At 43.4% G+C, this 17,380-nt stretch overlaps 1 protein-coding gene across 2 annotated transcripts in view; it reads right to left on the reverse strand.

The window, feature by feature from the left end:
* The window catches only part of MYBL2 (MYB proto-oncogene like 2), a 38,517-nt gene that overhangs the window by 6,258 nt on the left and 14,879 nt on the right, over nucleotides 1–17,380 (reverse strand). For both annotated transcript variants that reach the window (XM_044440292.1, XM_044440291.1), the window contains 8 exons: nucleotides 15,778–15,998; nucleotides 15,472–15,628; nucleotides 14,293–14,565; nucleotides 12,686–13,078; nucleotides 10,106–10,245; nucleotides 7,116–7,215; nucleotides 6,540–6,653; nucleotides 1,505–1,621 (listed from right to left, as the gene is read on the reverse strand). In XM_044440292.1, coding sequence (XP_044296227.1) covers nucleotides 1,505–1,621; nucleotides 6,540–6,653; nucleotides 7,116–7,215; nucleotides 10,106–10,245; nucleotides 12,686–13,078; nucleotides 14,293–14,565; nucleotides 15,472–15,628; nucleotides 15,778–15,998 — 1,515 coding nt within the window. The remainder of the gene's footprint in view (nucleotides 1–1,504; nucleotides 1,622–6,539; nucleotides 6,654–7,115; nucleotides 7,216–10,105; nucleotides 10,246–12,685; nucleotides 13,079–14,292; nucleotides 14,566–15,471; nucleotides 15,629–15,777; nucleotides 15,999–17,380) is intronic.

Below are 17,380 nucleotides of genomic sequence, written 5' to 3' on the forward strand. Positions count from 1 at the left end.
TGCGTTTGAGGGGAAAATTGGAAATTTTTTGTCAATCCTGGAAAGAACCCAAATTCCAAGATCTTAAGAATTCCCAGTTGTCTGTTTTATGGAACAGGAACATTTTGAAACTACATGCATTGTGCAAATATGCATCCATTAGTTTATCTATTATAAGGGATTAGTTACACGGACATTCCAGTGTTCTTCCAAGAGCCCAACGCAGTGCATATAATCTTCTCCCCTCTCCATTTTATCCTTACAACCATTCTATGAGGTGGGCCAGGCTGACTGTCAGTGACTAGCCCAAAGTCGCTGAGTGGGGTATAGGGCCTGTGTCCCCCAAGTCCCAGTCCTGTCCTATAACCACCTCAACAAAACAGTGCTGCAAAGGAAGGGTGGCGCAACAGCATGTGACACTGTTTCTCAGCCTTTAGAGCCCAGAACCTCCTACTGCGAGGCAAAGCAGTTCTCAAAAGTCTCTAGCAGGGGTTTCCCTCGGCCTGGTTAGTTACCACCTAGTACATGCAAAGCATGGCCTGTGCCACTAAGTCATGAGCATGGAGGGGGACAGGTTAAACTGAAAAACAGCTCTAGAGAGGACTTTAAACAACCCTTCTCCACTGCAACTGCTTTGCTTAAATTTGCAGCCCACTGTAGCTGCATTTTACATACAGGCATACCTTGTTTTATTGCACCTTACAGTATCGAGCTTCCCAGATGCAAACCTGCATCAAGCACACACATCTATCAGTGCCATTTTTCCCAACAGAGATTGTCCATTTTGTGTCTGTCTCACATTTTGGTAATGTGATTCTAGCAATTCTGTACTGTATTTCAAAGTTTTCATTATTGTACTGTATATTCGTTAGCTGTGATCTCTGTGATCGTTTTGGGGTGTTTTGACTGCAGTGTCTCTCCCTCCTCTCCCCTCCCCTTTGGCCTCCCTATTCCCTGAGACACAACAATACATATGCAAATTAGGCCAATTACTGTAACAGCCCTACAATGGTGTTCAAATGAGAGGAAGCAAAACATGATTAAGTACAAAAAATGATTAAGTACGTTGAATACCAAGACAAACCATAAGTTAGGCTTCTTGCGCCAAACCATCAGCCAACAGTATAACTAGACGTATATGTGACCTAAGTTGTTGCTATATTCAACTTATTACACTGGTCAGGAACCAAACCCGTAATATGTCCAAGGTATGCCCATCCATAAAACCAGAGCAAGATTGCTCAAATTTATCCTGTCTCACCCAAGGTTTTATTTACAACTATGAAGATCAGAAATTTCTTTTTAAAATAAAATAAAAACTGTAACTCCCTGAGATTCTCAGGTACCAAATTTGCTGCTTTCACAGAAAGAAAAAAAAAGGCGGGGGAGGTAATCCTGAAGAATGCAGCCCACAAACCCTTTTAAGGGAAACCAGAATAAGAACATTCATCATATAGGTATATGAACTTAATATCCCCAGCATACCCATTCAGTTGCTTAAACTCTCCAGCCAATCAAGGCTCACCTGCATTCTTTTGAAGCAGACAGGTTTGGCCATGGTGGAAACTGTCAGCTTTAAGTCTTCATCCACAATATCTAAGGCAAGAGATTTCCTGACCTTCTTAATGGGACTCCTGTGCAGCTGGAAAGGCAAGAGAAGAAGAAGATTTAGGTTCTAACAAGCAGTAAAAGCCAAAGGTGAAGATTTGGAGGTAAGGTGCATCTCATACTTATTTTAAAATGTGAGACAAACTGGTTGTGTTCACACATGACATTAAGTCATAGCTTGTGTCAACCAGGGTTTGTGACTAACATGTGAGCAAATAAATTGTGGTTCACTTCCCGATTTCTGTTTCTCTCCCAGTCATTTTGCTATATCTTCCAAAGAATTTCATTTGCAGGCTAGTTTTGCTGTGGAGACAGCAATGCAAACAAGCCAAGTCTTTTACTTCCAGCGCTAAAGAGTGTATCATGGCACCATAAAGATGGACAGATTTATTTGGCATATGCTTTTGTAGCTAGAAATCAGATGAATTGGGCTCTAGTCCAGGACAGCTTGTGCCACAATAAATCTGCTAGCTTTTAAAAGATGCCACAGAATGCTTTTTGTCAACACTTCTAGAAAGCACTTTTGGGCATGGTTCCCAAACTATCTTCCAGGGAATCCTAGAATTCCTCAGGACAGGCACCCATCCCTGCCAATCTTCCCGTAAGTTCAGCTGCAAGGGAATGCTAGCCTGGAAGTCCTCTTCACTGTCCCAAGAGCTGTGGGCAACTCCCCAGCTTGTAAAGCCTTTTTAACCAAAGCCCTGTAGCCCATCAACCACTCAGGAGCACATGCAAATGGTCAGAGTGGCAAGGGTACAGCCAAATGCAGAAGAGTGTCTCAATGAGCAGAGTCAATTCCCTGCAGCACCCCATCGGCTTACACCAAAATGACCTGCATATGCAAGCACAAATCTATACCCAACGTGCTACAAATCAAGGATTCTAATTCTAATTTTATGGTGGGGGGGATTTGTTCCTGCTTCTCTTATGCAATTGGGAGTTGGAACCCTTTGTTGTTCTACTGAAAACCACCCAGAGATCTTATCAGTGAATCCCAATCTACCCCTCTGCATATCCCTACCCTCATCACACTCCAGGATCCTTTACAACAGGAGTGGCAACTCTCCACCCTTGCCTTGATTTCAAAGCCCTTTTGCAAGAGTCACAGTTCAGAACTCTGGAAAGAGCAATTTGATTCCTCTGAGAAAAGTGGCAGGAGGGCAGAAAGAGAAAAGGGCTGTTCCCACTATCACCAGCATGTGGCCCTTGACAGATTACCCCAAGGGGAATGCATCCAGAGACAGGAAAATGATCCCCTACCCATACTATACAACATACTAGGCTTCTGTAGGTGTGACATCATGGAAAGGGCTCACTGAAAGCAGAGTTTGAAAGCCATGTTAGTAGATACTGAATTCATGCTCTGAATGCAGCTGCCAAAAGGGCAAATGTTATTTTGGGATACGTTAATGGAAGCATTACTTCTAAATGATGAGAAACAGTAGTTCCCCTATAGTCCTCACCAGTCAGACCTCATGTGGAATACTGTGTCCAGTTCTAGGCACCAAGATTTAAGAAAGATGCAAAAAAATTAGAAAGGGTCCAGACGAGGGCAACAAAAATGATTCAGGGCTTGGAAACACTGCCCTATGAGGAGAAACTGAGAGAACTGGGCATGTTCATCCTTAAGAGAAGACTGGCAGGTGGGGGGACATAACATCCCAGTATAAGTACCTCAAAAGCTGTCACAAAGAGGAAGGTCAAGATCTCGGCACTGATGCCGGAGTGAAGGACATGGAATAATCAATTCAAGCTGCAACAACCCAGATTCAAGCTAGCTATCAGGAAAAGCGTCCTCACTGTCAGAGCAATATGACAGTGGAACCAGCTGCCTAGTGAGGTCATAGGCTCTCCCATGCTAGAGACATTCAAGGAGAAACTGGACAGCCATCTGAGTAGGATGGTGTAACGTGGTCTCCTGCAACAGCAGGGAGTTGGACACAATGGATGTCATGAAGCCTTCCAACTCTACTGTTCTATGATTCTATGAAATTAATTTCACACCAAAAGCCATTTGTTTCAAGAGGAAAATTGGTTTGGGTTGCACAGTGTGTTTTAAAATTGTCCCTATTACAGAAAGAACACCACTCAGAATACATCAAATCCCCACTGCAGCTAAATGGTCTTCCACCCAGTAACAGCTTGCCCTGACTTTCCATATTTCATGAGTTACAAGGATGATTTTAACAAGGCACATAATAGAAATGCTAAAAGAGTTACTTTGTTGTTGTTAGTCGCAAAGTTGTGTCCGACCCATCGCAATCCCGTGGACAACATTCCTCCAGGCCTTCCTGTCCTCCACCATCTCCCGGAGTCCGCCCAAGCTCACACCAACTGCTTCAGTGACTCCATCTAGCCACCTCATCCTCTGCCGTCCCCTTCTTTTGCCATCTATTGTTCCCAGCATTAGGCTCTTCTCCAGGGAGTCCTTCCTTCTCATTAGGTGGCCAAAGTATTTGAGTTTCATCTTCAGTATCTGGCCTTCTAAAGAGCAGTCAGGGTTGATCTCTAGGACTGACTAGTTTGATCGCCTTGCAGTCCAAGGGACTCGCAGGAGTCTTCTCCAGTACCACAATTCAAAGGCCTCAATCCTTCGGCACTCAGCCTTCCTTATGGTCCAGCTTTCACAGCCATATATTGCAACTGGGAAAACCATAGCCTTGACTATATGCACTTTTGTTGGCAGGGTGATATCTCTGCTTTTTAGTATGCTGTCTAGATTTGCCATAGCTTTCCTCCCCAGGAGCAAGTGTCTTTTAATTTCTTGGCTGCAGTCCCCCTCTGCGGTGATCTTGGAGCCCAGGAAAATAAAATCTGTCACTACCTCCATTTCTTCCCCATCTATTTGCCAGGAAGTGAGAGGACCGGATACCATGATCTTAGTTTTCTTAATGTTGAGTTTCATGCCAACTTTTGCACTCTCCTCCTTCACCCACATCAAGAGGCTCTTTAGTTCCTCTTCACTTTCTGCCATGAGAGTGGTATCATCTGCATATCTGAGGTTGTTGATATTTCTCCCAGCGATCTTTAATTCCAACTGGTGATTCATCTAGCCCCGCCTTTCTCATGATGTGCTCTGCATATAAGTTAAATAGGCAGGGTGACAGTATACAGTCTTGCTGAACTCCTTTCTCAATTTTGAACCAATCAGTGGTTCCGTGTCCTGTTCTCACTGTTGCTTCTTGACCCACATACAGGTTTCTCACGAGACAAATATGATGGTCTGGTACTCCCATCTCTTTAAGAACTTGGCACAATTTGTTGTGATCCACACAATCAAAGGCTTTAGCATAGTCAATGAAGCAGAAGTAGATGTTTTTCTGGAACTCCCTAGCTTTCTCCATGATCCAGCGTATGTTGGCAATTTGATCTCTAGTTCCTCTCCCTCTTCAAAATCCTGCCTGTACTTCTGGTAGTTCTCGGTCCACATACTGCTGGAGCCTTGCTTGTAGGATTTTGAGCATAACTTTGCTAGCATGTGAAATGAGTGCAATGGCGTGGTAGTTTGAACATTCTTTGGCATTGCCATTCTTTGGGATCGGAATGAAAACTGACCTTTTTCAATCCTGTGGCCACTGTTGAGTTTTCCAAATTTGCTGGCATATTGAGTGTAGCACTTTTACTGCATCATCTTTTAGGATTTTGAATAGCTCAACTGGAATACTGTCGCCTCCACTAGCTTTGTTGTTGCTCAGACTTCCTAAGGCCCATTTGACTTCACATTCCAGGATGACTGGCTCGAGGTCAGTGACCACCCCATCATAGTTATCAGGGACATAAGCTCTTTCTTGTATAGTTCTTCTGTGTAATCTTGCCACCTCTTCTTAATCTCTTCTGCCTCTGTTAGGTCCCTGCCATTTTGGTCCTTTATCATGCCCATCTTTGCATGAAATGTTCCCTTCATATCTCCAATTTTCTTGAAGAGATCTCTGGTCCTCCCTATTCTATTGTTTTCTTCTATTTCTTGGCACTGTTCATTTAAGAAGGCATTCTTATCTCTTCTAGCTGTTCTCTGGAATTCTGCATTCAATTGTTTGTAACTTTCTCTTTCTCCCTTGGCTTTCACTTTCCTTCTTTCCTCAGCTACTTGTAAAGCTTCCTCAGACAGCCATTTTGCTTTCTTGCATTTCTTTTTCTTTGGGATGGTTTTAGCTGCTGCCTTTTGTACAATGTTGCGAACCTCCGTCCATAGTTCTTCAGGCACTCTGTCTATCAGATCTAATTCCTTAAATCTATTTGTCACCTCTACTGTATATTCATCAGGGATATGATTTAGGTCATACCTAAGTGGCCTAGTGCTTTTCCCTACTTTCTTCAACTTAAGCCTAAATTTTGCAACCAGAAGCTCATGATCTGAGCCACAGTCAGCTCCTGGTCTAGTTTTTACTGACTGTATAGAACTTCTCCATCTTTGGTTGCAGAGCACATAGTCAATCTGATTTCTGTGTTGACCGTCTGGTGATGTCCATGAGTAGAGCCGTCTCTTGGGTTGTTGGAAAAGACTGTTTGCTATGGCCATCGTATTCTCTTGACAAAACTCTACCAGCCTGTGCCCTGCTTCGTTTTGTACTCCAAGGCCAAACTTGCCTGTTATTCCAGTTATCTTTTGGCTTCCTACTTTAGCATTCCAATCCCCTATGATGATAAGGACATCATTTTTGGAGTTAATTCTAGAAGGTGCTGTAGGCCTTCATAGAACTGGTCAACTTCAGCCTCTTCAGCACCAGTGGTTGGGGCATAGACTTGGACTATTGTGATGTTGAATGGTTTTCCTTGGATTCGAACTGAGATCTTTCTGTCATTTTGGAGATTGTATCCCAGTACTGCTTTTCCTACTCTTTTATTGACTATGAAGGCTACTCCATTTCTTCTGAGGGATTCTTGCCTGCAGTAGTATACCTGATGGTCATCTGAATTAAATTCACCCATTCCTGTCCAAAAGAGTTACTTACACCCTGCTTTCTCTTCTGTTTCTCTGGCTTCACATCATCTTCTATGATCAGCTCAATACCAGTCTCACTCCACAGTACCTCTTTTAAATCCTCCTCCAGATTAGGTGTCTGTGGCTTCCATGATGTAGGGAAGAAGGAAAACAAAGCAGTAAGTGGCCAGTAGCAGAATGGAATCAAAATTATGCATTGGCAGCTCAGTGGTATTCTGCTCCTGTGTTGAACCCTGGAATCCAAATCCACTAGAGTCTAGCAGCCACAGGATGATTCTCTAAGCTGTATGCTATTTGGGATCTGTTTTTAAGTATTTATTTTTAAAGAACTTTATGAAAAGCAGCAAAAAGCCACCATTACAACTGATGTTTATATTAGAATTAATATACCCCAAGGCCCTCAAGCTTCTTTAGTTTTTATGGAAAGCATCAGGTCATTGGAGTCATGCAAAGATATAGGCTTTTTGCTAAAGTTTTGGATCTTGGCTGGGTCCATCCCCTTGAGGTGTCCTAGCAGATCACAGCACTGGACGTGCAATAACTTAAGAAAGACATAAGAAAGAATCCTAATTTAGCTCATACATACCAAAGGCTTAATGGGTCCATATTTCTCCAGAGCATCCTTGAAAGGTGTGGGTGTATGTGGCGTGTTGTCTGTGACGTATTTCTGATCAGGCGTTACAAACCTGGAAAGGCAAAAAAGGGAAGGAGTTCAGGATTTTCAATCCAAGGCTGGATTCAGATAAACAGCAGAAGCAATGCCTCAGGTAATTAAGCCACCATTTAGCAACTTTTGCTTGATGTAGTGAAAAGTTCATTGGAGATACTCTTATTTGTCACAGAACTCCTATTTGCTCATTGCCCTCTATACCAGGGGTCGGCAACCTTTAACACTCAAAGAGCCATTTAGACTCATTTCCCACACAAAAGAAAATACCGGGAGCTGCAAAACCCTTTTGACATCTAAAATGAAGGAAACACTGCATATATCGTTTTTTATCTTAATGCTATGCATATCTTCATTATGATTTAGCTGCAGCTCTTGTTCAGTCACTAAAAACTGTTATGTTTAATCTTACATTATAAACTAGTAGGACTCCTTTCATATATTTTGAATAGGAGAACAGCTTCCTGAAGAGTCAAAGTCAGTGCTAAAGGGCTGCATGCATTAAACAGCAAACCCCATAAGTTCGTCAGCAGTAAAAGCAAATGAATCTACCCACGTATCATTAAACATTTGATTTTCTTCAGAAACTTTTCTTCAATTTATCCATGGTTGGCCTATGGGGGGGGGGGGAGGAGCTCAGTAAATTGACGCGGGTCCGCAGATATAGGTGTGCTTAGTGACTGATTAGCAGATACTGTAAACTATCAAGTGCTGTGAATTATGACAGGTCCCAAGCGCAGCTTTTAAGATTCAGATGAAGGAGATTACATTGGGACAAAGAGAATCTTTTCAGCAGCGTTTCCTATAACATGAGCGCCTGCAGGAAGTTTGTTTAGCAGAGGAAGGTAGCGATTTACTTAACTAGCTGATTTACTTAACTAGCTAGCACTGTGTTCCTGAGTGGAGCTTCAAGCAGATCAGTGGCTGTGCCGGCGCGTGTTTTGAGCGACGGAGCTGCAGCAGAGGGGTTCAAGAGCCACGTGCGGCTCTGGAGCCATGGGTTGCTGACCCCTGCTCTATACATTTGCTTTATACAAGGAAGGGGAACCCTGCGCCCAGCATACATGGCCTTCAAGACTCATATGCCAACATTCATATGTTCAGAACTTCTGCAAAAGGGAATTTAAACATGTATGTGCTCATGTTACTGGGGACCTCTGGATCACAAAGGAATTTTGGTGGTTTGAGCACTTCTACATGTACCGCTGCAAACAAATAGGTTCCCTTTTCACATCCACACTGCCAAACTATGTGACACAATCCCACTAACCCTTCTAGGCACAGAATAACTGTATGGAGCTCAACATACATATGAACAGAGCTAGGAAAGTGATAGGATTGCAATTCTCCACACCTTTCCAGAAATACTCTTATTCTATGGGACAAGTCTGGACATATGGATTGTGGCTCCCATCCAAGATGTGTCAGAGCATTCATATGAACTATCACCATGCCAAACAAAAATCACTCAGTGGCAGGTGAGGGGTATTTCTGAACTGGAAAATGTTGCAATGGGCCCTGGACAAAGCAGTGCCACTGCTACCCTGGGAATGACTTTGAAAGTGGAGGAGTGCGGATTTTTTTTCAGTGATGTCTCATCTACAACCAACCTTTTCGAGACCAAGTGCCCAAACTGGAACCCAAAACCCACTTATTTATCGCAAAGTGCCAATACTACAATAAAACCTGAAAACTGAGGTTGTAGTTTAGAAGAAACAACTCATAGCCAGTCCAAGCAAATATATATATAACCTTGGCAGCACACTGACCGGTCATGCGAAAGCTTGGGCGAGTAGTGGCTCATGACATCATTGCCTGGCACTGCTTCTCCTTTCCAAGCATGCGCATGGCCCCTGTGTGCATTGTCATCCACTGCTCGTATGCTGGGGCGATGCTGGGGTGACTTGGCTCGCATGCTGACAGAGAGAGCTCTGCGTGACCACAGTGGCACACATGCCATAGGTTCGCCATCACTGGCCTAACCCTACTCTGGTGCACACCCATAACATAGAAATGTTCTAATAACAACAACAACAACAACAACAACAACAACAACAACCCTAATATAGGGGTAAAATACCATTGAAAGGGGCAATTTTGAAAAAGCCTACCTTGAGTAGCTTTTTCTCCACATCTCATCATCTCTGCCCATTCAAACACATTCCAACCATCAAAACCATGCCAGGACACCTCATTTTTCTAACCCTAACCCTGCCCTCATGCACAACCCTAACCCTAATATATGAGTGAAATAACATTGAAAATTATGCGATTTGGAAAAAGCCTTACTTGAGTAGCTTTTTCTGCACAGCCCAACATTTCTGCCCATCCTAAACACATTCCAACCATCAATATCATGCTAGGATACCTCACTTTTCTATCCTTAACACAGTGATGGTGAACCTTTTAGAGATGGAGTGCCCAAACTGGAACCCAAAACTCACTTATCTATCGCAAAGTGCCAACACTGCAATAAAACCTGAAAACTGAGGTTTTATAGTTTAGAAAAAAACACCTCACAGCCAGTCCAAGCAAATATATATATATATATATCCTTGGCAGTGCACTGACCGGCCATGCAAAAGCTCAGACGAGTCGCAGCTAATGATTCATGGCTTGTGAAGTCATCACCTGGCACCACTACTTTCCGAACATGCGCATGGCCCCTATATACACTATTATCCAATGCTCGGCTTCTGGGGCAATGCTGCGGCGACTTGGCTTGCGTGCCGATAGAGAGGGCTCTGTGTGCCCGCTGTTGCATGCGTGCCATAGGTTCACCATCACTGCTACAGCCTGAAGCATTCCCATACCCATCACTAAGGTCCAGTCATATCACACTGAAATCTGGGCCTTCCCAACTGCAGGATGCAAGCTGGAGTGAGCAAGATGGAAAAGAGAAGACTTACGCAGAGTTTTTCTGGAGCAATGGTGTCTTATCTCTGTGTAGTGGGGTTGTCACTATTACTTTCTGGCTGCAGACAGGCGTGGATGTTAAGGATGGGTTCTCCAGGTCAAGGTTGTCTTGTTTGGTCCAAAAATTCAGGAACTGCCAAATCAAGGTAGAATAAGGTAGAAGAGAGCTGGCAAACAGATTCAGTTAATTTTGTAAAGCAATCCATGCCTTAATTCAACAAGTATTTTTGATACGAAGTGGCAACATGGGAAGGCCATGAGTCATTCAGTCATTTCTAGAACTTGCAGGCTGAGTGGTCTTCAAAGTGTCATGCAGAGCTTCTAGCCTGCTCTCATAGGTGAGGAGTCTGCCTTTCCCTTGTGGCAGAATAGCAGTTTTATTGTGGTTCATCATTCAATTTCTGCCACCTCCAAACAGGGCTGTCTAAAACTCCAGTGAGCCACTCCCAGTCAGCGTAGGCAACCTTGGTTCCTCCTATTATTTTGGTCTACAGCTCTCATAATCTCTGTCCACTGGCCATTCTGACTGCATCTTATGTGAGTAGTAGCTCAAAACATGTGAGAGCACCTGATTGCCACCATGTAGGGTAAGCAATACTGAACTATATGGACCAATACTCTGACTCAATAGGAGAGTTTCCTGTGTTTCTGACATGCTTGTCGCATTGGAAAGTTGTAAAGCAGCTTTTTTCCCCCCGCTAAGGGCACATCCAAAAACTAGAAAAGGAAAAAATAGGATGAGTAAAATGGTTTCCTTTTATCTTTTTCCTCTTTGTTTTAGTCTTCAACACATCCAGCTATGGGTATCAGGGTGTTGCATGCCTCACTGACCTGTTTGTTTCTGTTTTAATATCCCAGCAATATGCTTCTGGCAGGGAATCAAACAATTATGGCATCATCAAACATGAATGCTGCATCCTTAGTATGAAAAACATCTCTTAAATTCAAGAAGGAAATTAGATTTGCAGACTTCACAGCTCACACAGTTCCTAGACCTTAACAGCGTTTCCTGCAGCTACTAATGCAGGGTGGGAAGTACGTGCAGGGAACAATAAGTGCCTGCTGATTCTCCACTGCCCTCCAAGCCATTTTTAGTTGCTTCCTCCCCTTTCCCAGATGGATTCCACAACTGTAAGCAAGGTGGAATGAGAACTACCTCAAGGCAAGAACATGCAGCAGAGAATGGACAGGCATTCTAAGGGTAAGCACTCCTTTCCATCTCTACAGCCAGAGCAAGGGCCACAGCTTAATGATTCAGTGTGTGATATGCAAAAGGTCCCAGATTCAGGACAGACAATACCAAGCTACCTGGACCAATGGAGAGTCTGTTACAAGAAAACTACCTCTTTTCAAGCAGCAAAGATTGTAGTCCTTTATAAATGGACAATGGACTTTGGTTCAAAGAACATTCCTAACCAGGCACAACAAAAATGGACCAGTGTGAGATCAGGAATAATTGATTTTAGATTTGGTATCAGATCTGCTCTGGATCCATTCTCAAATTTTCAGAGCTAGTTACCATATGAGCTTGAAAGCTCTGTTAACTCCAGTAAGCAGGCCACTGGTCTTTAGGAACAAAGCTGCTGACCACAGAGCCGCATAACTGCAAGTGTCTAACACCTTAATTTATTGGAATGCAATTACATGCATATTTAGACGAAAGAAAAGGCCTGTCTCTCCCAGCATGCCCTGGGCATGACATGCTGAGCAATGTCAGGCTTGTACCCTTTATTTTACTAAACATGCATACTGCTTTGTATTGAACAAGATTCTTGAACTGTGAACAAGGAAAAAGAAAAACCAGAATAAGAACATGTAAAACCCATTTGTGCTAATAAAACCCAACATGGGAGTGCCCCAACATGGGAGTTTCAGCTGAATCTCTGATATGTCCTGTGACTTCCTAGACAGCATCTAGTGCCCCAAACATAAGAGAGAAGAATAAGTTCTGTGACTTAAGTAATAACTGAAAAACAAGCTCTCTGGTAATTTTATAAGTGTATAAGCCTGGTTTCTAGCAAAAATGTAAGATGTTCATTGCAAACAGTTGAGCAAGCCCTACTTACAACCCCAAATACAAACACAAGCAGGAGAATGTGTTCCCTGCACATGTTGAATGTTGTAAACTGTCAAGCATATGGTTGCATATGATTTTTTTTTCAAATAAACAGTTCATAATTCTGCAATTTAAAAACCATTCAAATCCATGCTTTAGTCAACGGAGGACATTCCACAGCTTTGAAAATATGCAGTCTTCCATGCAATTTTCAATTTGATTTGCACCATTTTATTATCTGCACAAATTGTACAGACCCGGAGTGACTTTGGTAAACAAGACAAGAAGAACATCAAGCTGACCTTCAGAAAATCTGGGCATGCATGAACATCACTTGTTCACCCATCCCAACTTCCACAACTCAACTGAGCAGTTTCCATGTAGAACTAGGGCAGACTGCAGCCAGCCATGAAAATATGGAGACATCACAAGAACACAATCTCTCACAGAGCCGTACACAGAAGTAGCCACCGTTTCACTTCTGGAGCCCATGTATTAGCTTTTGACACCCACTCACCTGGGAAGGAGAGAACGGCAGCGTCTTGACTGGGGTGCTCTTGACAGGGGTGCTCTTAGGGGTCAGACTGTTACAGGAATCCAGGAAGGAGAAACTAGTGCTTGTGCCACCCTCTGAAACTGGCGAGAGACTGATCTTCCTCTTCTTCTGCCGCTTCAGTACAGAAGGTGGCGTGCCAAAGCTCATGTCCGTGCGTGGGGAAATGGGAATGAGTTCACCCTTGCTGCCTTTGCTCAGATCTGAAATTGTGTGGCCATCCAAACGGTACTCTGTCACGTTCTGCGAGGAAGAATACGGCTTGATGGATGTTTGCTGATCCGGGCTGTTCATGTTAGTTGCGGAAAAATCATCAGGCAGGTCAAACTGAGACAGATCACACCAACCATCTGGGTCCTGCCAGAATAGGAAAATGGAGAAGAGATCTGGGTAAAGTTGCAATAAAACAATGCTTTAAAGAGCAGCAGTATCAGAGTAACTCACTACTAAGAGATGTACATTGAATTACGATAAGCACAGCTCAGTTCGGGCATTAGCTTTTCCCCTCTGTATGAGGGATGTGCAATCTGTGCAATTCAGATCTCTTGGCCAACAAATTCTATCAGTACTAGCCAGCATAGCCAATGGAGAGGGATTTTGGCTTTTGTGTTCCTGTGGCCTACAAACTGAACACCCAAGCTATAAATCTTGTTAACACTCTTCGGGTGCTTTCTAAAGTGACTTCTCCTTTAAGAGAGTGAATGGGTTCAGACAAGATAATCCACACTCAAGAGTACCTATGGTGGGTTATCATGCACAACATCCATCGCATGTGAAATTTCATTATCTCGACCCAGCTGTGCCAAGAAGCCATGACCTTTTTTTAGCCACAAACAATCCATGAAGAGAACACATGGCTTCTTTTGTTTTAACTTCTATAAGGTTACCACACTCTATGTAAAACTTGTCATCTACCACTGTTATCAGAGGTCCCCAGACTTTTTGGATCAATGGGCATACATGCATTTTTGGGAGTGTTGGGGGGACTTTCACAAAATAATTGCTAAGGCTGAACAGCAGTTGCCTGTTCGTAAAGTGGCTACCATAGTTGGTTATAAAATTCCCATTTCACAAAATAAAATGTTCATGAACCTAAACGCAAGGAAGAGGTGGAGTCTGAACTCAAAAAAAGCCAAGCCAAGCCCTCAGATAGCACCAGGGGCAGTATTTTGCTTGAAGCATATTGATTTCCCAGTTAAATAAATGAAGGGGCAGGGAACCTGGCAAACTCCAAGAGAGCCTCCACGGGCACATCATAGATGCAGAATTAGCAAAACTTAGTGGTCTTCAAAATCTATACACAGTATACCTGGGGTGGGGACTGTGTGTATGGTTGCATTTTTCTTCCTGCTTTCTAGACATATTCTTAGATGCTCAGTCAAGAAAACAGAAAGCCTATAATTAACTACTATTGTGTACATAGGGAAAAGGAATGAAATTTCAAGGACTGTGACAGTTCTGTACAGATAGCACCAGAGTCTTTGAGGCTAGGCTCAACTGAGGTGCAAAGTCCCTGCCTTTGCAAATAACTTCCTGTTCTTTATGGAAATGTACACCAATTGGCTTCTTACAGATTCAATCAAGTCCAGGGCTTCAGCAATGGCTGGGACGGAAGTGCTGCACAAGTAACTGCCTGGTTCGACCACCCATGTGTATGAAGAGGAACCTTCCTCCAGGGCACTGTCAGGTGCCATATCTTCTGATGCTTCCTTGACATGGTCTTCTGCCAGGCTTTCCGCAAGTTGCTCAGAAGGCAGCATTTGCAAACCAACTGGCTCTTCCTTGATGACTTCCTCCTCTTTGATTTCCAAGCTCTGAACAGGCCAGTTAGTTAAGAAGGTTTGCTGTGAAAGCAAAGGAAGATCTGCATCATTACCAAATGACCACATTGATTTCATAAGCTGCTGCCAAACAGCATCAAGGTTTTAAAAATGAGCCAGCATCTGGAGGAAAAGGACAAAACCTGCTTTCAGAACTAAATCTGTGAGCCGCCCCGAGCCTTTGTTGCGATGCGGGCGGCATAGAAATGTTTTAAATAAATAATTAAATAAAAATCAAAGCTTGTTTAAGCTTCTTCTGTATCTTGCACAGAACATACATAAAGTAACAACATACTTCTAATCCATCTGTTTTTCCAGAAGCAATGATACATTCGTTTATCTTTCAGTTTGCATCTAAATGAAATCTTGCTTGCTCAGAACTTTCTACCTCCACACAACTTTTCCCTTTCCCAGCCCTTGACAAGTGAGGCCAACCTCCCCCAATCAAGCACTAACCAAGTGTTAGACTACAACTCCCATCATCCCCATATCACATGGCACAAGATGGCATTGTAGCGCACCACCTCTGGAGTGTGCCAGTTTGGGCAAGGCTAAGGCCAATTTGAATTACAAAATACAAACTGTTTCACAATGTGGAACATCTGAGAGTGTATAAAAAACAAAGTTCTGCAGGCAGAGGCTCCAAGCCAGTGTCTCAGCTACAGAAGATACTGCTGCCTACCCTTATCAGCCTTATTTCACCCACTGTTTGATCCACTGGATTAGAAAAGTGGCATAATTATTCCCAAGCAAGTGCAAAACTGAAATATATAACCTTATGAAAATATTAGGCAAATTAATTTAAGAATGCACTGAATATTGTGATATTTCCTCCCCTGCAAGTCTGTGAAAACCAAATTCAGTATTTTAAGCTATTACAAAAACTAAAATATTTTTAACTACATTAAAACTAGAATGGTTTCACACTACCTGGTTCTCAGATTCTGTTACATTTTGGCTTTCTTTGCCATCCACTTCCACTAGCAGATACAGGGGCTTGGATTCTTTTGTTTCATTAAGAAAACCTCCTATGTCCACCTTCCTTTTGATTGTGGAATTCCAATGGTTTTTCACAGCATTGTCAGTCCTGTAAAAATAGACCATGGAAGGCATGCATGCATGCATGAAAGGCCAATCACAAAAGGAGAAGCAACCTAGTATTACTCTGTTCCTCTGAGCTACTCCACTGTGGTTGAGAACAACTCAGAGGCCCTTCTTCAACTGTAAGGAGCCTACCTTCCAGGCAGCAACTTTGCAATCTCAGCCCACCGGTTTCCCAGAACCTTGTGTGCCTCGCAGATTATACGGTCTTCCTCCTCCGTCCATGATGACTTTTTCACCTCGGGGTTCAAGTGGTTGTGCCAGCGTTCCCGGCATTGCTTCCCTAGCCGGCCTTTCAAGTGCTTAGCTATGAGCGTCCATTGCTTTGTGCCATATTTTTTCACCAGTTCAATGACCTGGCAGCAAAAATAAGATGAAAGTTACAAAACATTGTCTTGTCCGTAGTTTTTGCCGTGTGCATCCAGCAAGTCCACAAGGATGCTCTGATAAAGTTATGGAGAGTTCCCACTTTTCTTCAGTGTGAACAACTGAGATTTGATGTTTGGATTCCCCATTGTCCCACCCCTTGTATCAGCATCCATGCGAGTGCATTGCAGACGGCACATGGAGCACACACCCACACACAGCTTGCATAGCCATTTTTCTATAGACAAGGCATAGCAAAACAAAAATGTAATTGCTACAGCTTCTCAAGTCAGTCTACATATCCTACAGACAGAGCCTGAAGATCAGTTCAGGGGTCACAGTGATCTTGACAATGCAGACCTGTTCAAGTCTTGCTCATTTCTGATCTATAACAACCTGTTATCAAGACCCTTTGCAGTACCTTCTATATCTAGCCCTGTTAGTACAACAGCCCTATTAATGCATGCACACATTAGAAGAAAGCAGGCTGTACTCCCAGTAGGCATATGCTCAGCTGAATGTCTACCACATGGGTCCTCAAACTACGGTCCGGGGGCCGGATCTGGTCCACCATGGCCATTTATCCAGCCCGCCTCAGAGGTTTCCAACGCACCATGAGCGCACCCGCGTGCAATGCATCCAGGGAGGTGGCGGCTTGCTCGCGAGATCACTTTGGATTCTTTCGGAGAAAATGATCTACATGCAAGCAAGCCGCTGCCTCGTGCACCTGCCTTGTGGTGCGTGCCCGCCCCCGCCTCCCTTCGCACGCACGCCCCCACCTCAGTGAGTATGCCCGCACGCACCGTCCCACCTCCTTGCTGGCCCATGCACCCCGCTGGCACCACCTTGCTGGCCCGCGCCCAGCACCGGCACCTTTCAACTGGCCCCCTGGTGAAAAAGTTCGAGGACTCCTGGTCTACCAGAAGTCTGCACATGAATAAATTCATGAACAGGGCTCTCTTTTTGAAATCAAGATCTACTTGGGAAAGTAGAATTCCAAAATTGGGTAGAAATGATCTTAGGCACGTAGTTGCGTATGTGTAGACTCCATGCAGATGTTGCTTGCTCACAGTAAACACAGCAGTCATTAGCATTAGAAAATCCAGGTCATTCAGTACTAATGAAAACTATTAAGATGGTAGTAGCACACACTTTTGCAAATTTACTCATAAGATGTTATTATTATTGCATTACATTTACATACATGGAACATATTCCTTAGTGAATATATATAGCAAATTAAAGATAGTAGAAGCAGCTTGGGAGTTTGCATTTTTACTACAGATCCTCAAGAAGAAAGTTAGTATCTTAGAAGATTAGAACCTCACAAGGTTTTGAGGACCTTTTCCATAGACAAAATAAGACTATTGCA

Source organism: Varanus komodoensis, unplaced genomic scaffold (assembly GCF_004798865.1).
Source record: "Varanus komodoensis strain SLA01 unplaced genomic scaffold, ASM479886v1 scaffold37, whole genome shotgun sequence".
In the NCBI taxonomy this organism is placed as follows: domain Eukaryota; kingdom Metazoa; phylum Chordata; class Lepidosauria; order Squamata; family Varanidae; genus Varanus; species Varanus komodoensis.